The sequence below is a fragment of the Myotis daubentonii genome, chromosome 4 (assembly GCF_963259705.1).
Source record: "Myotis daubentonii chromosome 4, mMyoDau2.1, whole genome shotgun sequence".
NCBI lineage: Eukaryota > Metazoa > Chordata > Mammalia > Chiroptera > Vespertilionidae > Myotis > Myotis daubentonii.
Window position 1 is genome coordinate 9,722,543 of NC_081843.1, and position 25,905 is coordinate 9,748,447.

Sequence of the window (25,905 nt, forward strand, 5' to 3'; positions counted from 1 at the left end):
TTCTTCCCCGCGCCGCCTTAGCAACGGTCCGGGTGGAGACGCCCCCCGCGGATTGGCTGCAGCCGACCTCTCGGCTGCGTAGATTGGCTGAAGCGTGGATGAGGGTCAGACCCAGGAAGTGCCTGAGGAGAACCGGTTGTCCCAGAACAGAGGCAGGTAGAGCCTGCGGTGACCGTGACACGGAGGAGCGGCGACATGACCCATCGGAAGTCCAGCCAATTCCAGAGCCTGAGAATGCAGTCGGACCTTGAACAGCCCTCCGAACTGCGGCGGGAAATCAAGAGGGACCTCAGCTCAGCGGACGAACTAGCCTCGCGTATGGGAACAGGTGTGCGGTCCGAGTTCGGCACCGTGGTCGCGGTGGAAGAGGAAGATCCTGCAGCCAACTTGTTCCCGGTAAGGACGAGTAAGCCGCTCAGCAATGTTATAACAGGGCTCCCGACAGGGCGCCACCCGTGATATGTTTACTAACTTTAAGGCGTCTCCTGGGCTGCCGTGGTGAAGAGGGAATGTGTGACCCCGATTGTTACTATGCTCATTAGTAGGCCTTAGGGCCTGCTGAAGCCCAGCCCGCCCGCGCTGTTCGTTCACAGTCCTTAAGACAAGAAAGCAAGTTAACGAGTTCTCAGGTCCGCTGGAGGTTGGCCATGGACCAGGGACAAGGACTTTGGTCCAATCTGCTTTCTCTCCGCAGCCTCCTCTGCCCCAGCCCCGGATCTGCATGTGGTGAGTGTAAAGAGCCTTGGGAAAAGTTACATTTCACTCTTGCACGATTCCCTTAGTACTTCTCCAACAGTCCTGTCAATCAGCCAGGGCAGGAAAAAAAAGATAGGACATCCCCAGTTTACAGATGAGGAGACGGAGGTCCAGAGATACGATTACCTAAGATGACTAGAAAATGGCTCTCCTGCCTCCATAGTCCAAAGAGCAAGTGTGGGAAGAAGGGAGCCAAAGACTGAGGATGTAAATAGAATGTCATAGCTGTCATGGAGCATTGTGCAAATGGGGACACTGAGGCCCACAGGGGTACTTGCCCAAAGTCATACAATAAGGGAGTGACAGAGCAGAAACAAGAACTCAAGTTTCCTAACCATAGGCTTTATAATGAAAATAATCATAAGAATTCATTTAGGCCATGGCCAGTGGTTCAATGGTTAGAGCATCAGCGTGCACTAAAACCTCACATGTTCCATTCCTGGTCAAGGGCATGTACCTGGGTTGCAGGTTCGATCCCTGGCCCAGTCGGGACACAAGCGGGAGGCAACCAATTGACAGATGTCTCTCATATCAATGTTTCTCTCTCTTTTTCCCCTACCCCTCCCTCTCCCATTCTAAAAATCAGTGTTAAGAAATATCCTGAGGATTAACACACACACAAGTTCATTTAGACCTTATCAGTTATTTACAGATGGAAAACATGATTCCCAGAGAGAGAAGTGGCTTGCCTAAGGTCACCAGCAAGTTAGTGGAAAGGCCGAACTTCAAACTCAGGTTTCCTGGTTCCCAGTCTAGTGCTCTAGTCCTGCCTTGAGACTAATGTATAATGGCCACCAACACCATTTCTCCTCTTTTCCTATGGCAGGAAGTACCTGGACATCCATTCCATGCACAGGCTGGAGAAGACGGCCAACACCGAGGAGATGAGGGAGTATGGAGGGGGGGGTGGAGAAGCAGGGAAGGGAAGGAGCATGGGAAAGGCTGAGGGTGTACTGGGAAGGCATGAGAAATGCCTGGCTCCAAAGCATGCTGTACAGTAGTGTGGGGCAGTGAAGGGAGGCTTCCATTGTCTCTCACTCCGTCCTTTCCCCCTCTCAAGGGTGCTGGCCAACCTGTTGGGGCTAGGATGGCCTGAGCAGAGCCTTCAGGATGCCATCACCCTGGATCTCTTCTCCCATGCACTCATCTTCTGCCGCCAGCAGGGCTTCTCGATGGAGCAGACATCAACGGCTTGTGCCCTGCTCCAAGATCTTCACAAGGCCTGTGTTGGTAAGAGGTGGCAGTGACCAGAAGGTTTGAGCGTTTGAGCCCAGGAAAGAGGATGCTGGATGGCACAAGTAACCATGGGAAGTAGAAATAGGGAGATCACCACTTGGAACCTGTTGTCATTACTAGCAGTGTTACCACAGTTATTTCACCTATGAAATCCTTCATTTCCTTATCTATGAATACTGACTGTTCTGCTATATGGGGGGGGGGGGGGACACAAAAAATATATACACACTGAATAATTATTAATTCCAATGGGTTAAATCTGAAAAAAGACATTAGAATTAATAATTATACAGTGTATATATTTTTTGGGACACCCTGTATATGAAATATATATAAATATATGCACAGTGCTCAGTAAAATAGTTCTTGCTTTCTCCCTTTTATTCCCAGAACTGGTTTTCTTCAGAATGTTTAACAAGAGCTAAAATTACATATTTCTTGGTTTATTCTTTGTCACTTCCACTACCATGTCAGCCTCTTAAAGGGGCAAGACCTTATCTGTCTTGTTCAGTGCCCAGAACAGTCATAGTGGGTACTCAGTGTTTGGGTTAATGAAACAACCCAGTACTTAAACCTAGATCTGTCCACTTCTAAAGCTCATGCTCAGTAAGTAGCAGTTGAGTGAGTAAAATGAATGCTTATCAGAGGTGACTCACTGGAATATCTTGTTTTCCCTCCCAGCAACCCCCTTGGGCAATGTGGAGGAATGTTACCGCTACTTCACCAGTGTTCTTTTTTGCCATGGAGTCAGGGTCAGTTCCCCTGATGGGATCTTCGCTCCTCCCCAGACAAGGTCTAGCCCAATCGCCTGTTCTCACCCTTATTACCCTCATCTTCCTCTGAAGGCCACAGTGGGCTCTCCCTGCTCCTGGACTGCTGGGCACTAGGAGAAAAGGCCAGAGCTTCAGGAGGTGGTCAGTCCTCTAATTCCCCATCACCCCCACAGCGGCCCCCTTTCAGTATCAACCTTTTTAAGGAGGAACAGCTGCTGGCCCTGGCTGATTATGTGGTCAACACCTACTTTCGCCACTTCAAGCTCTACAAATACGTCTTTACTCCCCAGGTATTGGGCCCTGGGCTATGAGACCACCCCTCAGCTCCCCACTTCCCTCAGTGCAGATGCCGTCCTCTCAGCTGCCCTCTTTGTCTTCCCAGGTGCGGCTAGATCTGTCTTTGACTTATTTAGGGCTGCAGCCACCCAAGCTCTGTTCAGAGGATGAGAGAGGTAAGGGAGAATGCCAGGGCTGGGGCTGGGGCTGGGGCTGGGGCTGGGGCTGAAGCTAAAGGTTCTTCCTGCTTCTGGCTTGCAGAGAAAGAAGGTGGTGAGGAGGTGGAGGACCAGGCAGCCACCCTACAGGAGGAGGAACCAGAAACGGTGGCTGAGCCACAGCAAGAGCCAAGTGAGGACCTGGAGGAGTTTGGGTTCTCTATGATTTGGGGCAAATGTGAAAGGAAGGGTTTAGACCACATCGGGGCTTCCGACTTTTAGTCATGGTGTCCTTTCTCCCAATGATTCAGCATGCAGGAGTCCAAGATGACAGACAAAAGCACAGCTGCTAGGAGCTCCAGAAAAACTGATGACAATAATAGCCAGCACAGAACTGATAACACTATGTGCCAGGCAAGCCCTATTTTATTTTATTTTTTATTATTGTTTTTTAAATCCTCACCCGAGGACACTTTTTCTATTGATTTTTAGAGAGAGGGAAAGACAGAGAGAAACATCAATGTAAGAGAAACACATCAACTGGTTGCTTCCTGCATGCGCCCTGACCAGGGCTCGGGCCAGGGAGAAGCCTACAACCGAGGTACATGCCCTTGACTGGAATCGAACTGGGGACCCTTGGGTCCACAGGCCAATGCTCTATCCACTGAGCCAAACAGGCCAGGGCCAGGCAAGCCCTATTTTAAACATTTTATGTACATTAACCCATTTAATTCTCCCTCAATCCTAGATGCTAGGTGCTATCACTATCCACATTTTACATAGGAGGAAACCTAAGGCATAGAGAGGTTAACTCACCTGCCTAAGTTCACAAAGCTATTAAGTAGCAATCCAGAAAGTCTGGCTGGAAGTAGCCATTCTGCCCACTTCTCTCACAGAAGGGCTGGCTAACATTTATTGAATTGGAGCAACATTTCCACCTGTGTAGTCCCCAGGGACACCTTGCAAATTGCTTGCCCAGCTAGGGGAAATCCTTCAGCCCCAAGCAGCATCTCTCCTTCCTGCCCCCAGGCCAGGTCTCCCTCCTCCGAGCCTTCATCAAGACCCAGCTGAACAAGGAGCTGGAGCTGCTGCAGCAGCTGGTGGATGAGCGGCTAAAGGCCAGCGAGGAAAGGCTCAACAGCAAGCTGACCACACTAGAGCGGCCCTTCCAACTACCTCCAGGCAAAAACAAGAATAAGACCAAGTGACTCCCCGTGTTTTCCCCAATAAAGGCCTCGGCCAGAGTGGCCCCATTCGCGCCCCCACCCCCATCCTGAGCAACTTCTGGGCTTTCCTGCCAAAGCCAGACACCAGACATAGGGCATTGGCTCCCTGGTGTGTAGATTTTATTGCATACACAGCACAGGTAGCACTGACAAGGCCAGGCATGGCACTCTTGAGCGGCTCCCTTCTACCTCAGCTCTGATCGGAAAGCCCTGGCCAGTGGGGATAGACTGGACTTTCTGATAGTAACGATGAGTGGTGGCCTAGCCAAGCAGTGGGGCCGGGGCCTACGGCCAGAGCCAAAAGGGGCTGGAATGATAAAAATCCTCCTCATGGAAAGTCCTGCTTTCTGGCATTCCCCAGGGCTCAGGTGCTAGCCCAGCACCAGCATGGCCTCATCCTCGGTGACAGCAGCTGAGTCGCCCTCCTCTTCAGGGCCCACGATGGGAAAAGGCCCAGGCGGCCGGTGCTGGAAGAGGGCTGCACGGTTCTGCTGCTCGCCCTTCTTCACCCAGTGCCCATAGAGCCGGAAGGCACAGCTGTCGATGAGACGCCGCACTGGCCGCAATGCATAAGGGTCCCTCAACAGTGCACTCTTGGTCAGCGGACGTGCATGGTGGATGCTTAAGGCCACTCGTCCAGCAGCCAACACTGTCCACACTGCCACCTGGGAAGAGGGAGGGGAGTGTGAGCTGCAGTGTAGCACTGCCACAGGGGACAGAAGAACAGGCCAAGACTTGACACCCTTAGGCTTACCCGGAACCGCTGTCGGGGGGTGAGGTTCCAGGGTTGGCTGCCTTCACAGCGCTCAAAGAAGGGGTGCTGTAGAGCTTGCTCAGCTGTCAAACGCTCTTCAGGATCCACCTGCAGCAGTCTTGAAATCTAGGGGAACTCCACAACATGAGAGAGAGCTCTTGGGCCTCCCGCCTTGCACCCTCGGGGTCCCAGCTCACCAGGTCTTTAACAGTGTTTGAACGGTCATCCCATTCGGGCGAGTTAAACTGGTACTGGCCTTCCATGATCATGCGTAACATCAGGATCTGACGCCGGTGCCAGAATGGTGGTGAGCCAGCCAGGAGTGTGAACAAGATGACCCCACAGGCCCAGCTGGGAAGAAGGGCGAAGTCAGGCAGGGGGGGGGGTGCTGGGCAAATGTACACAGGGAGAGGGCGGGACGCCAGAAACTCACAGGTCGACCTCCTTGCCGTAGCCCGGGTGGGTTTCATCCATGGAGCATTTAAGGATCTCAGGTGCTAGATATCCTGGGGTCCCACACAACTCTGGGGAGAGAGGGCTGAGGTTGATGGGATGCCACCAGCCCCCTCGTGGCCCTTAACACCAACTCTCTACTGGAGCCTCAACAAGTGTTCCTCATTCTGCTCCTGCCAGACTCTGCTGAGTCTCAGTACTAGACCCTGACCCTGGTGAACAACTCAAATACCCACCAAGGTGCCTGGTGGCCTTGGAGAAATGAAGAAAAACATGATTTTTAGATTTACTTCAAGGTCCTATCCAACTATCACTTGCCTCCAACCCTCTGGCCAAACCTACTCATTCCTCACACAAAGTGTGACCACATTTTTACATTCATAACACACAAAGAACAAAACTTTTCTGCATTCCTTTCTGCGCAAATCTCTTCCTATAATCTCTACTCTGGTTGGTGGAACCACCACTCAAACCAAGGGGAAGGAGTGGGGGTATGGGATTTCTTCAAGTACATACTGGGTAAGTCCCTTATTTAAAACTCTTCCCTGGCTCCCAATATGGCCTCAAGATCAAGTCTATTATAGCACAGAGCCCTCCATGACTTGATCCAAACCCTTACTTTTCGTTTCTACCACTTCAGGCCCCAATTCTAACATCCTAGAAATTTCCAAACTGTATTCCATGGCACACTTCCAGGAGAGCTTAATAGGCCTAAACTGAACATGACTCTCAGGAAACTCATTCCTAAGCTAAGTATTTCTTGCCTGCCATGTACCTAGCACCACAGTGGACACAGTGGTAAATCAGATGTGCTCTTACCAAACTTCACGTCCACTAAAAAGCAAATGAGAAATAACAGAGTAAGATGGGTGCCATGAAGGGAGTAAAGAACAAAAAGGAAAGGCCCTAGCTGGTTTGGCTCAGTGGATAGAGCGTCAGCCTTTGGACCAAAGGGTACCAGGTTTGATTCTGGTCAAGGGCACGTGCCTGGGTTGCAGGCTTGATCCCCAGTAAGAGGTGTGCAGGAGGCAGCAGAGCAATGATGCTCTGTCATCATTGATGTTTCTATCTCCCCCTTTCCTTCCTCTCTGAAATGAATAAAAATATATTTTTTAAAAAAAGAACAAAAAGAAAGGGATCTAGCCCGGCCAGCATTGTTCAGTGGTTAGCATCAGCCTGTGAACCATGAGGTCACGGTTCGATTCCCGGCCAGGGCACATGCCCTGGCTGCAGGCTCGATCCCTAATGTGGGGCATGCAGAAGGCAGCTGATCAGTGATTCTCCCTTATCATTGATGTTTCTCTCTCTCTCCCCCTCTGCCTTCCTCTCTGAAATCAATAAAAAAAATATTTTTTTTAAAAAGAAAGGAATTTAACTTAGAACATTCAAGTGAAACCTGGTACCAAAGCTAAGAGAGAAGGTGGAGTGGGCAATGGTGAAGGTGATTCCAGAATGGGGAAAAGTATATTCGGAAGCACAAAGGAAAATAAAGCACAACATCTGTAAGATATGTAAGTCCACAGATTAAGAGCATGAGTTAGAGTCAGACTGCCCAAGTTCAAATCCCAGCCACAGGAACTTGGGCAAGTCACAACACAGCTATAAAATAGACACACAAATGCTATGTTGAGGGGGGGAAAGGAGGACACCTGCAATAATTTCAACATTAAAAAATTTTAATAAAAAAGTTGAGAGGATCTAGAGAAATAAGCCACGTAAAGACTCAGCATGGAGCCTAGCTCACACTAAGCACTCAGTAAATGTTAGCTATTAATAAATTCAGTGCAGAGCCCATTGAGGGAGAGAAAGTAGCATATGAAAAGCTCTGAGGCCCTGACCGGTTTTGGCTCAGTGGATAGAGCGTTGGCCTGCAGACTGAAGGGTCCCAGGTTCGATTCCAGTCAGGGGCACATGCCTAGGTTGCGGGCTCAGTCCAACATGCAAGAGGCAGCCAATCGATGATTCCCTCTCATCATTGATATTTCTCTCTCTCTTTCTCTCCCTTCCTCTCTGAAACCAAAAAATATATTAAAAAAAAAAAAGCTCTGAGGAGTCTTGCAGTTGAACTTTGTTCAGTTTTCCATTTGCACCGGAATTATTTTGTCACAACAAATGTATTAACACGGGTGAACCTGAGTCCCAGAGTCCCAGGTTCCTCATAGCACCTAAGGCGTACACTGTCAGACCCCAAGTGTGCAGCTGAGTCCTGCTATGCCCTTCTCCCTTTTCCTCCTGGGACAAGCCCAGCCTCCCAAAGCCCAGCTCGGAGCCCCTGCTCTGTAGGTCCCTCTAGCTAAATCAGGTGCTCCGTTCTCCTGGTTTCCCCACATGACCCCTAGCCCTGCTGTGTGCCACATCTGCTCACTTTCCTGTCTCCATCCTCCCCAAGTCAGGAAACCCATTCTGAGCTGCAAACAAGGCTTTGCACCCAGAGGGTCCTTGGCAAGTATTTACTGACTCTCCTTTGCTTGGTAGCTGGGACTCAGTTCTCAGATCCAGCCAAGCACTCATGTCTGGGTCTCCTTCCCTCTCAAGCCTCTTAGGGCACCAGGTCCCCTCACCTCGAAGCTTCTCGCCAGGTTCCAAGTGGCAGGAGAATCCAAAATCGGAAAGTCGTATCTGCATATTGTCATCTAGGAGAATATTCTCGGGCTTCAGATCTCGGTGCACAATGTTGTTGGCATGGAGAAAGTTCACTGCTTCCAGCAGAGACCTCATGATGGACCTGGGGGAGGGGCAGTCTCCTCTGCTTCTCCCTGCCCCACCCCACGCCCTGCTCACCCCAGGGGCTGCAGGCTCAGCCAGTACCTGGTCTCCTTTTCTGAGAGGGCCACCTTCTCTGTGAGATAGTCAAACAGCTCTCCCTTCCGCATCCTAGGAGACAGGAGTGGGAGGGAGGGAGGTGCACCTCACAGTGAGGGCTGAGAAAATAAGCCAGCGCTCAGAGAAAATACTATTTGACAGGCCAGGGGAGAGATTTCTCTGGCCTGGCCGGTGTTGCTCAGTGGGTGAGTGCTGACCCATGCACCAAGAGGTTGTCAGTTCAATTCCCAGAAAGGACACATGCCTGGGTTGCAGGCTCGATCCCCATTGGGGGGCGTGCAAGAGGCAGCCAATTGATGTTTCTTTCTCATCGATGTTTCAATCTCTCCCTCTTCCTTCCTCTCCCTCTAATATAAAACATGTTTTTTTAAAGAGAGAGAGAAATTCCTCTGTAGACAAACTAAAGGGTCTCAAGACAGAGCACTCCAAGAGTGAGGAATGCCAGGGGCAGTCTGGCCCAGTGGGTTGGCAATTCAAATACCTTCATTGTGCCTGAGGGGGTTATTTCAGCAAGAATGAGTGCCTTCTTGTGCCAATAATTTTCAGGTGGTCCTTGTTATCTGGTACTCAAAAAGGCCTTTTAAAGTGTCTCTATTTAGCGCACCAACCAAAATTTCAATTAATAGAAAAAAAGTTGTATGGGGCTTTGATTTTTGCTTGTTTTGTCTTCTCTTTAAAGAGTGAGGTTATAATTGTAACTTTGTGTCAATCATTGAAATATAAAAAACACATCAGGTATTGCTCTGGGAGTATTAATGTTGGGCAAAGTTGCATAACGGGTAAATAAAATGGACACTTCCAACCTCCCCTCACACTTTTGGAGAGGGTCATTTCTGTATGAAAATATTTTCAAGGCCTCTTAAATATTTAATATTCAAACCATTCTCTTTTGAAGAACCTTTGCAACTGGTTTGCATTATATGGTATAGCATGTGACATTCAGATTTACATTGACCAGAAAAAGAATTGATGAGCAGAGATAGTCACCAGCATAGGGTGTTAAACAATGTGAGACTGGTGAGCAAATATCTATTTTATAAGTGGTCAGTTCCTAGACAGACACTCTCAAATCAGTCCTTTCTTCCCTGCTAACCTTATAACCATGGGGGATTAAGAGAGTTGGGGATTTGGGTCATAAAGACCCTTTGTCTTTGACTGGTCACTATTACTCTTTTTTCTTTTTTTTAAATTTTTTACAGAGAGGAAGGGAGAAGGATAGAGAGTTAGAAACATCGATGAGAGAGAAACATCGATCAGCTGCCTCCTGCACACTCCCTACTGGGGATGTGCCCACAACCAAGTTACATGCTCTTGACCGGAATCGAACCTGGGACCCTTGAGTCCGTAGACTGACGCTCTACCCACTGAGCCGAACCAGTTAGGGCCACTATTACTCTTTGAAGAACGTGCCTCAATCAGGGCACCAAGGAAAAAGGCCAGAGCCATGGACTGCCAGGCAGGCCCTGGCTGGAACAGAGGAAGGTGTGAGCAGGGTGGTCTTCAGCCCACTGTGCGGTGAGTCTGGGGCTGTGCATGGAGGTGAGGAGGCTTCTCAGATTGGGGCAGGGAGATACTCACAGGTCAAACACCAGGAACATGAAGCTAGAAGACTCGTAGGAATCGATGAGAGTGACTGGGGAAAGAGGCAGAAAGGCAGAGAGACAGAGATGGAAAGGAGCGGATGCATATTAAAGGGGCTTTCCACCCTGAGGCAACAGCGGGCTGTTACTGGGAAGGAGAATCAAAGGAGGCAGTAGGGACCCAAAGGCTGGCCACACTCTGAGGTGGAACAGAGCCAGGAGGAAGGGAGCAGAGGGGGGAGGCAGTGTTGGGGGGAATGGGCTCTGGGCAGGGCCAGCAGGATGTGGCTGTAATCTAACAGGAACAGGGGATGCAGCCTCACTGATATGGGGGTGGCCAGCGACCTGGCGAAGGATGTGTGTCTCTCGCCGCGTGGCTTCTCGCACCTCCTCCAACTGCTCAGGACTCAGTCGCTCAGCCGTCACCTCCATGATTTTCACCGCAAACTCATGGCCAGTAGCTCGATGAACACATCGGCGGACCACAGAGCTCACTCCTCTGCCAGAGTCAGACAACACAGGGGTCAGCGCCTCCTACTCTCTCATTTCCAAGCAGAGTAGAGCCTCGGCACCCTCATATATATACTGCACCAGATTCTGAAGACCCATCTGGACAAGGCAACCTCCCAAGAAGCTCGTCCTGGCCTACAATAGATTCACAGTGGCCTCAGCAAGCAACGCAGGTGCCCAGGAAGGTGAAACACAAAGCTAACAGGGAAGGCAGGCCCGGGTCCTGGTTTCTAACCCAGCCTCTGCCATGCCCTCAATGGGTGAACCTAGACAAGTCCCTTCTACACTGAGCCCCAGAACCTGCCCCTTGCCCTGAAACCTCACAAGGAGTAAGTGAGAAGAAATTACCTAAGACTCCCTCCAAATTTTACTCACACTTCCTGATTACCCCATCCAAACCCCACAGTTCCCCTACATTAGCTCAAGTACAGGAGGTTCTACATAAATATTGGGCAATTGACTAGAAGACCAAAGTTGAGAATTAAAGATATCAGTTTAGGCCCCAAATTTGCCACTAATTAATCTCTAAGGAACCCACTAACATAAGGTCTCTGGGTTTCCGCTTCTCCAGCTCTGAAATGTAGCCAAAACTATCTTGAAGGGATGCTGAAAGACAGACTGAGGTCGAGACAGGAAAGCCCTTTTGGCATTGTAAAGAGAAAGTCCTAGACAGATTTCCTCGCTTGGGCTCCGTCACCAACTCACTCTGACCTTACAAGTCCTTCAGGCTAAGGTGCAAATCTTTCCAGGATCACACATTTCACAGGCTGGTTCCCTGGCTGCCCTTCACATAACCTCCTGCTGTGCTCTCACGGCCTCCTTGACCTTACAAAACTCCCTTGGCTTGGAATGCCTGTCACCCATATCTCTGGTTCGATCAAAGGATGCAAACTATTAACCCTCTGGCTAAACAGTCCATATATGAATTACGTTTTGGTCAGTCCAATATTCTTTCCAAATCTGAATCCATACATCTTAGATGGGACAAGAATCCTCCAGCTGCCACAACGCTTACCACTTCCTACTGTCTTCCTGTTAGCCACTTCACAGTTTTATTTTGTGCTCAACCACTAAATGCATCTGAGTTTGAGGCCTAGTACAACCATTTTAAAGCTTCAGGCCTTTATACATGAAGAAACTGATACTCTGGGAAAATTTAGTGAGAGTGTGCAGGGAAAATAAAGGAGACAAGGGATCATGCTACCACAGTAACCTTGGAAGATGAATACACTACCCTCTGATCTGCCTTTTCCAAAACTGGCCTTTCTGTGCCCCACGGCAGTGGAATCACCATTCTACCCTGAGGTTCTTCCTAGCCTCTGTGAATCCCCCCTTACCCGGTCCTGAAACCTCGCTACTCAGGACTTGGATCTCAGCTCTCTCTCTTCTTTCCCAATACTCTCTCCTGGTGACCTCCCTCCAGTCCCAGAAGCTTTAATACTAACTATGTGTAAATGATTCCTGCTACACTGTCCTGAGCCTTCATTCTTTCTCTCCAGAATTCCGGATTTCTTAAAAAAAAAAAAAAAAATATATATATATATATATATATATATATATATATATATATATATATATATATATATATATGTATATATATATTTCAGAGAGGAAGGGAGAGGGAGAGAGGGAGACAGAAACATCAATGATGAGAATCATTGATCGGCTGCCTCCTGCACATGCCCCACTGGGGATCGAGCCCACAACCCAGGCATGTGCCCTGACTGGGAATCTGGGAATCAAACGGTGACGTCCTGGTTCATAGGTCAATCCTCAACCACTGAGCCACACCAGCAGGGCCTCAGCAGCACTATCACAGCAGACCATGCCAAGCTTGCAGAAGCACATTCTTCCTGTTGTTCTTTGTAGCTCCCAGATGACATCTCCTTGGTCTCCCTTGTTGGCTCCTCCTTCTCTAACCCATAATACATCCCAGAGCCTAAGCCCACGCCACTTTCACTTCTCTGTCTATATTCTCTCGCCAACTACTATCTATACACTGACGCCTCCCAAATTTATAGCTTTAGCCCAGCCCCTCTCCCTTTAGTTCCAGACTCAAAGACCCACTTGACAGCTCCAGTTGTGTATCTCAAAGTCAACATTTCCAAAATGGTATTCTTTTTTTAAAAAGAATATATATATATATATATATATATATATATATATATATATATATATATATATATTGATTTTAGAGAGGAAGGCAGAGGGAGAGATAGAAATATCAATGATAAGAGAGAATCATTGATCAGCTGCTTTCTGCATGCCCCCTACTGGAGATCGAGCCCGCAACCTGGGCATGTGCCCTTGACCAAAATCGAACCTGGAACCCTTCAGTCCACAGACTGATGCTCTATCCACTGAGCGAAACCAGCGAGGGCAAAAAAAAATGGAATTCTTGACTTGCTCACCTGTCCCGATAATCTGATCCTCCTGTCTTCTCTGTTTCAATAAATGGTACTCAAGTGCTCAAATCCAAACCTTAGAGGTTATTCTTCTATTTTCTTCTATTTATCCCTTATGGTCATATCCAATCCTTTAGGAAACTGTATCAAGTCATCACCTAAAACTATCCATTTCTTTTCATCTTTATCACCCCCACTCCAGTCTTAACCTACCACAATCACTAGCCTAAATGAATCAACAGCTTCATAACTGGTCTCTATGCTTCCATTCCTGCCCCCCTCCTCTTCCACTCTCTACACCAGAGCCAGAATGATCTTTTAAAACTGTAATTAACACACCTGTATTGAGCACTTACCAAATGCCTGAAAGTGTTCTAAAAGTATCATATTAACTCTTTTCATCCTCACAGCAACCTACAAAATAGGATTTATTTTTATTCCCAATTTACAATTAAGAAACTGAGATGGCATGGCTGGCACAGCTCAGTGGTTGAGCGTTGACTTATGAACCAGGAAATCATGGCTCAATTTCTGGTTAGGGCACATGCCTGGGTTGTGGGCTCAATCCCCTGTGGGGTGTGCAGGAAACAGCCCATCAATGATTCTCTCTCATCATTAATGTTTATCTCTCTCTCTCTCTCCCTTCCTCTCTGAAATCAAGAAAAATCTATTAAACACACACACACACACACACACACACACACAATTGAGGCGTAGAAAGGGTAAGTTCCTAGCTCCCAAATCACAGAAATGTAAATCAGTTCAGGTTACTACCTTGTTTGAAATGACCAGTTTCACTAAAATTTAAATTCCTTTTTTTTACAAATATATTTTTATTGATTTCAGAGAGAAAGGGGGAAGGACAGAGAGTTAGAAACATCAATGAGAGAGAATCATTGGTGGGCTGCCTCCTGCACGCCCCCTACTGGGTATCGAGCCCACAACCCAGGCATGTACCCTGGCCGGGAATTAAACCTGGGACCCTTCAGTCCGCAGGCTGACGCTCTATCCACTGAGCCAAACCGGCTAAGGCTAAAATTTAAATTCCTTATCATGGCCTCAGGCCTTACGTAACCCTACCTCCATTTACTTCTGCAATTTAATCTCCTGCTTTGTTTACTCTAGCCGCTATGCTCTTCTATCTATCGCTGGCGGAGGCCCGTTCCCACCAGGAGCCTTCGCACGCACTGTTCCCTCTCCTGGAGTGTAGCTTACCTGACCCAAGCCCCGTTCATTCCCATCCTTCAAGTCTCGGCTCACTAATGACCCTCGTGCCATCACTACCGTCTCCACAGCACGTTGATCTTCATCCCGTTTTGGGGTTTATTGTCTGTCTGTCTCTACAACTACAGTTTCCAGAACAGAAACCTGTGGGTCCGGTATGCCCGGCGCCTCGCACAGCGCACCCAGCACACTGCCCACGGCCTTCTCGTCTCCCACGCGGGGCTCGCACCGTCCTCCGGGCGATCCCACCTCCGGGAGCTGTGGCTCTGACCCCAGCACGCTTCACAGCCGACACTTTCTGAATGCGCCAGTGTCTCTTTCGCTGGGAGCACCGCCGGGGCACACGCACCTCTCCTTCCCCTTCTGTTTAGCTTTGTGCCTGGCACCCAGCAAGTAATTCAGCTGTTTGAACACATCCATGAGTTGGTGGAAAACGGGGCTGGCCCAGAATACGAGTCTCGCCACCCAGCGGAGCACTGACCCACCCCGTTCGGCACCGTCCCGCCAGGACCCACCCCGGACTCCGCGCCCCCGCCGCGGCCTCACCTGCCGATGACGTCCTTAGGGTCGTACTTCTGGTAAAACTCCTTGGCCGCGGCCCAGTCGGGCAGCTCATCCTCGGGTCCCACGTCCAGCGTCATTCTGACGGAGGTGGGGGCCTGTGAGGAGGAAACGGAGGGCAGGGAGGCCCACAGGCTCTGAGCGGACACACATCGCGGCGCGCGGAGGCACAGTCCCTGCGGCTGGGGCGCCAGGATCTTGGGGAGTGGGGACGGGGTTGGGGAAGGAGCGGGGCTGGGGAGGCCCAGCGAAAGGGCCGAAGGGGCGGGAAGGCCGGCAGGGAGGGGGGCGGGGGAGGAGGAGGCTCAGAGAACGGGGGGAAGGGGACCCGGGCCGGCGGCTGTTGCCGCGCAGGCGCACTTGGGCGAGCGCGGCGAGGGGCACGGGGTCTCGCGCAGACTCACCCGCGGCGGCGAGGAGAGGCGCCGGGGACCCAGCGAGGCCGCGCTGCCGCCGGGTTTGCCTCTAGTCCCCTTCCGGGCCCGGGGCGTGGCGGCCGCGACCTCCGGCCCCGCCCCGCCCTGCCCGCCAATAGCCGGCGCCTGCCGAGGACTGAGGTTCAAAAGCCCTTCCGATTGGGAACCCGCTGTCTAATAGGAAGCCGAGAGGCCGCGGGCCGGAGGGCGTTGGCGCTCGGTTACCTCAGGCTGCGACGCCCGGTTTCAAATAGAGCCAATCGGCGCCCGGCGCCTGCCGAGACGGCGGGGGGCGGGACTTGCTGGCCGGGTGGTTGGAGGCCTGGAAGCGACCGGGAAGCTCGGTTACTGGGAAGCAGAAGCCCTGGGTTGCTGGGATGCCAGCCTCGCTGCGCCTGGGTTCCCGGACGCGGGCACGGCCCTCGCAGTCTCCTCCCGGCATCCTTGTCGGGATTCGGCTCTACCAGGGTATTGGCAGCCCTGCTTTGAGGGGGACTCCAGCTGCGAAAACTGCCCACCTTGGCCGCTTGGTGCAGCCTGCAGAGGCGACCGCGTCCCGTGACTGCTGACTCTTGAATACTTCTAAAGCCCTAGTGCTCACCAGCTGGGGGTGCTGTTTCCCCAGCCCCCCCCCCCCCCCCCAAGCCTTGGGGAGTACTACACTCTGTTTTAAGGCTACCAGGTTATGAGATTCTGCCAGGAGGGACTTGCTTCATAAGCCTTCTGTGCATACCACAACCCTGGCATTCACTTACTCATTCCATGAATATTTGTTCAACCTTTTCATCTCATGGCACACATAAACTACTAAAATTCTGGGGCACAGCAAAAAAATAGGTTATAATTTTGCCGATCTGGCCAAAAAGTAGGTATACTTTTGATTTATACCATCTGGCTATTGTAGTGTTGGCTGTTGTCATATTTTGACAGTCTATGGGAAAAGAGGTCAGTGCCCCTGACTAAATAGTCAGGTATTGCATGTTTTAAACATTCCTGTGGCCACCGGTTGAAAATCACAGCGCTAGACTAACAGCAATGAAAAAAAAAAGTCCCTACCCTTGTGGAAGTTCTATTCCCCACGAAGGAGGCACAGAATGAATGAATATAACCTGCTAACAACCATCTTAGAAATGTCACTTTGGGATCACAACCATGTAACGAGTCCAAGTACCTTTTTAACAGAGTACTTTGACCATACCATCAATCTAAAAACAAACTAGACCTGGTGTATGAGCCAGGAGGTCAGGGTTGGAATTCCCCATGGGGGTACATGCCTGGGTTGCTGCTAGATCCCCAGTAGGGGGTGTGCAAGAAGCAGCCAATCAATGATTCTCTCTCATCATTGATGTTTCCATCTCCCTCTTCCTCTCTCTCTGAAATCAATAGAAATATATTATTTTTAAATAGATAAAATAGGCACTGTCCCTCCCAGGAGCACATCAGCATCCTCCCCTCCCCTCCCCATCTTCCCCCACAGGCATGCATATCCTAAACTCTAAGGGACCCCATGAGACTTGCAACCAGGGGAGCAGTGGGCAGCAGCAGCTCCTCCTGGGCTCACCCCTGAACCTGTCTCCAAGGCCCCCTTTTCTGACTCTCACTGAGCAGGTAGCAGCCCAGTGTTGGCTCACTTCTTTCCCATGGCGTTTCTAGAGCCAAAGCGGCCCCTGCCTCTCTCTCCCCTGCTGCTTCTTGTACTCGTCCTTCCTTGTGCACTGTCCCCAGCTTTAATAAATGTACTCTCAAAATAAAGACAAAATAATTGTGAAGAAATCTTTAACTTTACTTAGTAGGCTTGTTATTTAGTACTACAATGGGATAATTATTCTAAAGTTGAGCAGTGGCCGAAACCGGTTTGGCTCAGTGGATAGAGCGTCGGCCTGCGGACTGAAAGGTCCCGGGTTCGATTCCGGTCAAGGGCATGTGCCTGGGTTGTGGGCACTTCCCCAGTGGGGGATGTGCAGGAGGCAGCTGATTGATGTTTCTCTCTCATCGATGTTTCTGGCTCTCTGTCTCTCTCTCTTCCTCTCTGTAAAAAAATCAATAAAATATATTAAAAAAAATAAAGTTGAGCAGTGAATAAACATTAGGTAGCCAAGGGTCTTACTGTAGGAATATGGAATTTAGAATAGGGAAACAACAGCCTGACCAGTGTGGGTCAGTGTGGCATCGTCCCATTCCTGGTCAGGGCACCAGCTCAGGTTTCAGGCTCCATCCCAGGTGGGGGAGCATACAGGAGGCAGCTGATCAATATTCCCCTCTCCCATTGATGCTTCTCTCTCCCTCTCCCTTCTGCTCTAAAATTCAATAAAATTATTTTTTAAAAAATAGAATGGGGAAAGGAGAGAACCTTATGATTGATTTAAGTCAGATGTGATTTTTTAAAATAGATAAAATTAGGTATTTTGAGCACAAACCTCTGAAAGGGCCTAGATGCAGTAACATCCCAGTAGAATGAGCACAGCTAGTGTCTAATTTCAAAGTAACAGTCCCCAGTAAAAGGAACCAAAGCTCATTTAAGAAATGGCCAATTCCCAGGCTGGAGCAGAGAAAGTGTAAGATGAATCTACAATAATTTGTGCCAGAAAGTAAGTGAAAAAAGTTGGGGACTTATCAGAAGGACACAAGAACCAGGTTGAAGGGGTTTCCACTGGCCAAAATCAGGGACAAAATGAGACTGAGAGGGCCATGAGGGAGGTTTCTGAGGTGCTAGAAATTGTCTAGTCACCTATTCAGGGGTGGGGAACCTTTTTTCTACCAAGGGCCATTTGGATATTTATAGCTTCATTCAGGGACCATACAAAATTATCAACTTAAAAATTATCCTGCTATATTTGGTCAAACATTTAATCAACTTACTCCTAATACCTTGGCAGGCCAGACATTCCCCACCCGATTTAGGTGGTGATTACACAGATGTGTTTATATGAAAACATTCATCACGCTGCACACTTAAGATCTGTGCACTTTACTATATGTAAACTATATCTCAACAAAATATTTTAAGAAGGTTAATGACAGTTAATGGATATAATAAATTGAACTAAAGAACAATCCGAGACCATACTGACACTAAAAAATTGTAAATAATGGAGAAAAGGACTGTCTTCATAGTAGAATGCCAACTAACTAATAAGTGTAGAATGATAAACTAAAAACAGCAACATTCTGTAAGCCTCATAACTGTGTTGGGCAAACTGGGCATTAAAATGATTGGTGAAAATTTGCTGGGGAACAGGATACTTACACAGATTAGTTTTTAATTACAAAGGATAAAAGTTAGCTTTACCTTTCAGAAGTCTGACAGACACTACCTTGACCAAGTTGTCAATATTACTACCACCAATAAGAGAGTAAATTGACATCATATGCCTCTTGATGTGATGTACTGAAGACACACTGACATTATGTAGTATTTCTAACCTGAATCCAATCATAACCTAAATTGAGAAATTCTAAAAAATGGCTTGCCCTAAAAAATGTCATGGAAAACCAAAAAAAAAAAAAAAAGTATGAGCCCTAGCCAGTTTGGCTCAGTGGACTGAAGGGTCCCGGGTTCCAGTCAAAGGCATGTACCTTGGTTGCAGGGTGGATCCCTGGTCAGGGCTTGTGTGGGAGGCAACCAATTGATGTCTCTCTCTCACACTGATGTTTCTCTGTCTCTCCCTCTCCCTTCCATTCTCTAAAAATCAATGGAAAAATATCCTTGGGTAAGGTTTAACCAAAAAAAAAAAAAAAAAAAAGATGAGGACCTACTAAAAATTGAAGGAGGCTAAAGAGATACAATTGCCCTAGCCAGTTTGGCTCAGTGGATAGAGCATTGGTCTGCGGACTGAAGGGTCTCTGGTTCAATTCTGGTCTAGGGCACTCAAAGGCACGTGTCTGGATTGTAGGGGTGATCCTCAGTAGGGGGTGTGCATTAGGCAGCCAATCAACGATTCTCATCATTGATGTTTCTATCGCTCTCTCCCTCTCCCTGCCTCTCTGAAATCAATAAAAATATATTTTTTAAAAGAGAGATACAATTGAATGCAATGACTGTGTTCCCACCCTGGAGCTTAAAGCAGAAAAGAAATGGTTATAAAGGTTATTGGGACAACTGGAAAATTTGAATATGTACTATATATTAGAATATTGTATTGATGTTGCCTTCTGTGGATTACGTAATTGTTCCCTAGTTATCTGAGAAAATATCCTTGTTCTTAGGAGATAGATCATGAAGTATTTAGGAATGATGGACCTTGGACTTAACTTCAAATGGTTCAGTAATAACAATATGTACATACAGTAAAAGACATACAGTAAATGTGGAGAAATATTAAAATTTATAAACCTAGCTGAAAAGTACAAGTTCATTGTACTATTATTTTATTGTTCTGTAGGTTTGAAACTTTTTCAAAACAGTGTTAAAATCAGTTTAATCAGTTTGGGGGAATGAGATATTCTTTTCTAGTAGACTGAAGCTTCTCATTAAATATTAGCTTAAAAAAAAAGTTAAGCAAATTTAAGTTTCTTAAATCTCTCTAGAACAGTGGTTCTCAACCTTCCTAATGCCACGACCCTTTAATACAGTTCCTCATGTTGTGGTGACCCCCAATTTCATTGTTACAAATTGAACATAATTAAAGCATAGTGATTAATCACAAAAACAATATGTAATTATGTATGTGTTTTCCGAAGGTCTTAGGCGACCCCTGTGAAAGGGTCGTTCGACCCCCAGGTTGAGAACCGCTACTCTAGAATGTGTTGTCCGGAAGACTATGTAGCACCTTACACTAGTTAAATTAGAATCTCTAAAGGTAAAGCTCAGGCATAGGTACTTTTTAAGGCTCCCGACATGGTTCCATTGTTGAAGACAAGGTTGAGAATCACTGCCCTAAGTATGGCTTCTACCCATTGTTGTCATTCTAAAATCTGGGACCAACAATGGATTCTCTTCACTTCTTCCTTGCTGGAGCACTTTGAAACACTGAGGACAACTATCATATGGCTCATCTTCCCCTTTAATCTGCTCTCTTCAGTGTGCACTATCTCTATTTTTTTTAATTTTGTTTTATTGCTTAAAGTATTACAAAGAGTATTACATATGTCTCCTTTTTTTTCCCCCCTTGACCTTCCCCCAGCCTTCCCTACCCCCCAGTGTCTTGTGTCCATTGGTTATGCTAATATGCATGCAGATAAGTCCTGCGGTTGATCTCTTACCCCCTGCCCCCCAATCTCTAATTCTTTTAGGTGCTCTGCTGGTCTCTGAATTATGGTAAAATAACCCCAAAATTCCACTCACAAGACATATGTACTCCAAGAGACATGTACAAGAATATCCACAGCAGTCCTAGCTGGTTTGGCTCAGTGGTTAGAGCGTTGGCCTGCAGACTGAAGGGTCCCAGGTTCAATTCCCATCAAGTTCACATGCCTGGGTTGCAGGTTTGATCCCCAGTGTGGGGTGTGCAGGAGGCAGTCAATCAATGATTCTTTCTCATCACTGATACTTCTCTCTTTCCCCCACTTTCCCTTCCTCTCGGAAATCAATAAAAAATAAAATAAAAAATATCCACAGCAGAATGATTCGTAATATCCCAAAACTGGAAACATCCCCAAAATCTACCAATATAAAATGTAATATATTCATGCAATGGAATACTATACAGTAATGAAAACTATAGCTATACCAAAGATTGATAAATCTCATAAACAACAAGAAGCCAGGCATAAAAAGAATCCACGAGCCCTGGCCAGGTGGCTCCTTTGGTTGGAGTACTGTCTTGTGCAACGAAAGGTCACAGGTTTGATCCCAGCTAGGGCACACACCTAGGTTGCAGGTATGATCTGTTTGGGGCACGTGCGGGAGACAACTGTCAATGTTTCTCACTGATGTTTCTCTCTCTCTCTCTCTCTCTCTCTCCCTAAAATCAATAAACATATTCTTGGGTGAGGATAAAAAATACACATGAATCCATTTATATAATGTTCAAATGCAGGCAAAACGAAAACTACATTGTTTGAAGTCAGAATGATAGTTACCTGTGGGAAGAAAGGAAGTAGGAGTGATTATAAGGGATGTAAAGCAGGCTCTGAAGTGCTGGCAATGTTCATTTCTTGACTGAGTGGTAGTTTTTCAGATGTTTGCTTTGTTAACTTATTAAGCTTTATATTTGTTTTGGATATTTTCCTGTATGTGTGATATATCTCATATTAAAAATGTTTAAAATGTTATCAGCCCTAGCCAGTTTGGTTCAGTGGATAGTGTCAGCCTGAGCCCTAGCCGGTTTGGCTCAGTGGGTAGAGCGTCGGCCTCTGGACTGAAGGGTCCCCGGTTCAATTCCAGTCAAGGGCACATGCCCAGGTTGTGGGCTTGATCCCCAGTAGGGGGTGTGCAGGAGGCAGCAAATCAATGATTCTCTCTCATTATTGATGTTTCTCTCTCCCTCTCCCTTCTTCTCTGAAATCAATAAAAATATAAAATAAGTATCAATAAGCCCAAGATAAAGGCTATGCAAATTCAATATAATCATAGAAATCTCTCTATGTAAGGGATGGTTGCTGTATTCAATCCTTTCACTCCTCTCTCAAATCTGTAACCAAAATGTCTGAGTTCAATCCCAGCTCTGCCATTTACTAGCTGTGTGCCATTACAATCTGTGCCTGTTTCCTCAACTATAAAGTGAGAACAATGGTACTAGGTATTGAGTGATTATGAGAACTGAAGAAGTTAAGAAATATAAAGTGTCTAGAACACAGCTTGGAATATATCAAACATCCAATAAATAGTAGCTGATGCTACTACTTTTGCTCTCTGGCCTCTGGGTCTCTCTTCAGGTATAAGGAAGAAGCTGGGTCTTTCCAAGAGCTTCCAGAAAAAGAAAATCTTTCGTTCTCATGGAGCAACTAGGCACAGGGAGATGCAAACTTCTGCCATCAGTCAGATGCCCACTCTGGCTCTTACCAAGGTCTCAGGGAAAAGCAGGGGAAGAACAAGTAGACAGGAACAGCATTTCACCACTAAAAAAGGCTTTTATTATAAAACAAATTCTAATAAAATCAGGCCTGGTCTTCAACCCCACCTCTGGGTAGAGGCCCCTAGAATGGGGTAGGCTGGGGGGGTGGGGGTGGGCAGGGAATGATGAACACTGAAAGAACAGAGCAGGCTGGCCTCCCCTCATCAGTCTCAGTTGCCGTTTCCTTTGATAAAGGGCTAGAAGAGCTCTTCCAAAGCCCTCTGAGAGAGGCACCATCCTCCAGCCAGGGAGGACCACTGCTGGCACTGGACCCTAGTAATGCCGCCTTGCAGGATCCAGGAAGTTCCGGCTGACTCTCAGAAGAGGCCACCCTCACTCACTCAGCTTGGGCGATGATGTAAGAGAGCAGCCACAGAAGCAGGGGGCCCAGAACGAGGACAGCAAGCCAGACAGCAAAGCTGGCCAGGATGAACCTCCGGGCCCGGGCCCCCGAGTGCACTGCTTCCTCGGAGTAGCCTGCCTTATGCCGCTCTTCTGCCTGTGGGGGCAGGTTTTTGGTTAGGTTCTCCCCCTGCTTCTGTCCCAAAGTGCCCATTGACCCATTACAATCCTCCATCCCTGTCATGGCTCAAAACCTCACATCCAAATCCTCTACCTTCCTTTCTAGTTTCTATTTCTCATGCCTCATCTGCAAAGTAAGTTATCCATTCTGCTCCGCCTACTTTTCAGAGTGGCCATTGTTAACGCACAAGATCATATATGGTAAAATACTTTTCAATCCTTTTTTCCCCTATCCTTTTTAACTTATCCCAGATTCATTCCAAATTTGGAATTCTTGGCAAGAAATAGTGAGCTAGTCCTAACTGGTTTGGCTCAGTGGATAGAGCGTCAGCCTGTGCACTGAAGGGTCCTGGGTTCGATTCCAGTCAAGGGCACATGCCTGGGTTGCGGGCTCGATCCTCAGTGGGGGGTGTGCAGGAGGCAACCAATTGATGATTCTCTCTCATCACTGATGTTTCTATCTTTCCCTCTTCCTTCCTCTCTGAAATCAATAAAAATTTTAAAAACACACAAACACTTAAAAAAAGAAAAGAAAGTGAGCTATCTTGGAGTATTTTTGTATTTTTCACTCATGTCCAGTCATATAACACCCCATTCTCATTAGTCAATGGGCCTCATCTTTTAAGGATTCTTTTTATGATTGTACCTTAATGAAACCCAGAAATTTTTATGACAGGAGTACAGTTTCTGATGGTTAAAATACAACTAGGGTGGAGAAAATTCAAGCCTGGTGTTTAAGTTAGCCTGTGTGACAGATATTTTGAAATGGTGGAACCCTCTCAAAACCCTCATAGCTTCTCCTGGCTCCTGTAGACTGCTCTCATCACTGCTCAGCTGCCTCCAGTTTTCTAATTCATTCTCCATGTAGGACTTGAGAGTGGATCTTACTGAAACACAAAACCTGACCATGTCACCCTCCTCTGCAAACACCTTTGCATGGTTCCCCAGTACTTTTAAGATAAAGTCAAAACTCCTAAGCATAACACTGGAGGCCCTTGGGAATCTGGGCCCTCTGGCTTCATCTCTCACTATTTCTTACTGGTCCATTTAGGCTGAACTAATAGTCCAGGCCTTCGTACACACTGCTTCCTTTACCTGGAATGCCTTTCACCCTAATTTACTCATCCTTGAAGGTTATTTTCCTGCCACCTACTCTACTCTAATCACACACATAAAGGGTGGAGCAAAAGTAGGTTTACAGTTGTTGGTATGGAAAATAATACAATGAATAATACAAGAATAAACTGTTTCAGGTACTTACAACTGTCAACCTACGTTTGCCCCACCCTATGTATCCTCCCCCAGCTCCCAAAACACTTTGTGCTTCCTCCACGACAGTCCTGATGAGCTACATCCCATTAATAATTACCCGTTTTCACAGCCCTCTCTTTCATTAGACTGTGGGACCTTTGATGGCAGGAGCCATGTCTTCTTACTTCTGGCACAAGGCCCAATACCGAGCTCTGACAGGCACTTACTTAGTAACCGTTTGATCAACGCAGACAGATCAGATAGGAAGCCACTGCCTTACTACACCCACCCTCCTCTTCCATAGGAACTGCATTCCTCACCTTGATGGCAAACACAAGGGCCATGACTCCCAGGCAAGAGCAGCCACAGATAATGCTAGTAGCTGCCAAGCAGCGGAGGCGGAGCCAGCAGCAGCGAATGGGGGATGGAGAATGAGCAGCTTCCATGTTGCTCACCAAGATCTCCACTGCATTCTCCTCGTCCTCCATCACCTGTGGGCGATACAGTCGAGGTACTTTTAAGCCCCAAAACTGAGCCCTTGGCCTGGCTTTCTCAGACTCCACCCCTCTCTAATCATGTCCTTGTGGCCTAACCCAACTCTTAAGAATGCCGCCTTACTAGGGAATTCCTCTAATGACTCATAGACCAAGAGAGGAAATGTGTGGCTGGAATCCTTTCTCAGCCTAAGATTTCAAGTCTTTAAAGACATGCTAGTGTGAACATAGCATTATCTGTATTATTGTTTTGACAAGGGGGGAGAAGCAGAACGACAGGTGCACATCGAGAAGCAGGAAATAGAATCTCAACAGCTGCTAGGACTTAGAGACTATCGAAGTCTGATTTTTAAACTGTATTTCAAAGGGCACTACAATTCTGAAGTTCCTCAGAGACTGACATGCTAGGCCGTTCCCTACTTCAAGCAAAACTGCCATTTCATGTGATAATAATTCTGGAGATGGAAGAAAGGAGGGAAAAAGTACCCATCTAAGCTCTTTATAGTTGAGGAAACGGAACACCAGAAAAGACCTTAAATCCCCCAGTAGGGCCTCCTTTGCTATGCTGACTCCCTGCCATCTCCTCTCCATTTCAACCCAGGCCACACAACACAATCAGATTAACACTGAGTTTGAATGACCTCATAACCCACACAGAAACCTGCATAATGATGCCCTACTTAATCATTTTTCATCTCCCTATTTCTCAGGTCCTCTGAGCTTTGATACCAAACCACCATCTCCAACCATTCCCCTATATCCTAGATAAAATGAAACCATTTGCAGTTCTCTGAACACAACCCAGGATAAAAAGGGTGAAGAGAGTCAAGATAAGCAGAAAGCAAAGAATATGTGCCACGAAGCTGCAGAAGTGGGTTTGAGAAAGGAACTCAGATGGAGTAAACAGATACAGACATGAGGGGAGAACACAAGGAGAGGGGCCAAGGAGTTGAGATCAGAGAAAATGTAAAATGAACAGGGGCTCTTACCTGGCTATAGGCCTTGAGGTACTGAGAGTTTCAGCTTCTGCCTCAGGTTTGATTTGGCTTGGGTAGAGATGGAGCTGACTCAGGGCTTCAAGCCAAGCCCAGGGGTGGGGTTGGGTGGCCAGTCACCACCTGAAGAGCCCCGGGAGCTCATATGGGGGTGTAGCTGACTCAAACCAGTTTGGCTAGATGGAGGAAAGCAAGGGAGGAAAAATGACCGGAGCAACCCAAGGTAGTGATGCCTGCCTTCTGGGAAAGGAAAAGCACCTGAGCAAGGAAGATAAAAGCAGGAAAAAGTCTAAGGCATCAGAGGGCTCGAGGGAAAGTCAGGAACTGAGAGAATAGAAGGGAGGAGGAAAAGTGTGAGTCTGAGTGACTGAAAACTAAAACTTTAGAGAAAGGTGCCCTACCAGATCAGATTTGCCAAATCTTCCCTCTTCTTGTGTGGACATTTCTACCTCCAAGATATGTAATTCTGGGTTAGAGATGAGGTACTAGGATCTTGG

At 47.6% G+C, this 25,905-nt stretch overlaps 2 protein-coding genes across 5 annotated transcripts; one reads left to right on the forward strand and one right to left on the reverse strand.

The window, feature by feature from the left end:
• The first annotated feature begins 34 nt into the window (after positions 1-34).
• Positions 35-4,407, forward strand: CFAP119 (cilia and flagella associated protein 119). Its single transcript, XM_059692251.1, has 9 exons — positions 35-396; positions 695-726; positions 1,583-1,648; positions 1,817-1,986; positions 2,674-2,744; positions 2,939-3,055; positions 3,148-3,217; positions 3,303-3,392; positions 4,229-4,407. The coding sequence occupies exons 1-9, from the start codon at positions 196-198 to the stop codon at positions 4,405-4,407; spliced, it is 996 nt and encodes a 331-aa protein (XP_059548234.1). The 5' UTR covers positions 35-195.
• Positions 4,408-4,523: 116 nt separating this feature from the next.
• On the reverse strand, positions 4,524-25,904 carry LOC132232732 (phosphorylase b kinase gamma catalytic chain, liver/testis isoform). Of its 4 annotated transcripts, XM_059692246.1 has the most exons (11): positions 25,403-25,904; positions 24,240-24,410; positions 14,721-14,833; positions 10,359-10,534; positions 10,034-10,088; positions 8,441-8,506; positions 8,194-8,357; positions 5,613-5,703; positions 5,377-5,530; positions 5,180-5,305; positions 4,524-5,090 (listed from the first exon to the last, which is right to left on the reverse strand). In XM_059692246.1, the coding sequence occupies exons 2-11, from the start codon at positions 24,405-24,407 to the stop codon at positions 4,797-4,799; spliced, it is 1,407 nt and encodes a 468-aa protein (XP_059548229.1). In that variant the 5' UTR covers positions 24,408-24,410; positions 25,403-25,904; the 3' UTR covers positions 4,524-4,796. The 4 variants fall into 4 exon arrangements, with proteins under 4 accessions (XP_059548229.1, XP_059548230.1, XP_059548232.1 ...); XM_059692247.1 differs by lacking the exons at positions 24,240-24,410; positions 25,403-25,904 and adding an exon at positions 15,140-15,271; XM_059692249.1 differs by lacking the exons at positions 24,240-24,410; positions 25,403-25,904 and adding an exon at positions 14,166-14,576 and having other exon boundaries at positions 14,721-14,839.
• Between the last annotated feature and the right edge of the window lies 1 nt (position 25,905).

Bases quoted from the DNA above. Each gene is read 5' to 3' on its own strand.
- CFAP119 (XM_059692251.1), top strand. From the start codon at position 196: ATGACCCATCGGAAGTCCAGCCAATTCCAGAGCCTGAGAATGCAGTCG. The intron at 727-1,582 runs GTGAGTGTAAAG...TTCCTATGGCAG, and splicing joins CAGCCCCGGATCTGCATGTG to GAAGTACCTGGACATCCATT. The intron at 2,745-2,938 runs GTCAGTTCCCCT...TCACCCCCACAG, and splicing joins TTTTTTGCCATGGAGTCAGG to CGGCCCCCTTTCAGTATCAA.
- LOC132232732 (XM_059692246.1), bottom strand. From the start codon at position 24,407: ATGGAGGACGAGGAGAATGCAGTGGAGATCTTGGTGAGCAACATGGAA. The intron at 8,507-10,033 runs GTGAGTATCTCC...CCTGTCTCCTAG, and splicing joins ATGTTCCTGGTGTTTGACCT to GATGCGGAAGGGAGAGCTGT. The intron at 8,358-8,440 runs GTACTGGCTGAG...CCCCTCCCCCAG, and splicing joins CTCTCAGAAAAGGAGACCAG to GTCCATCATGAGGTCTCTGC.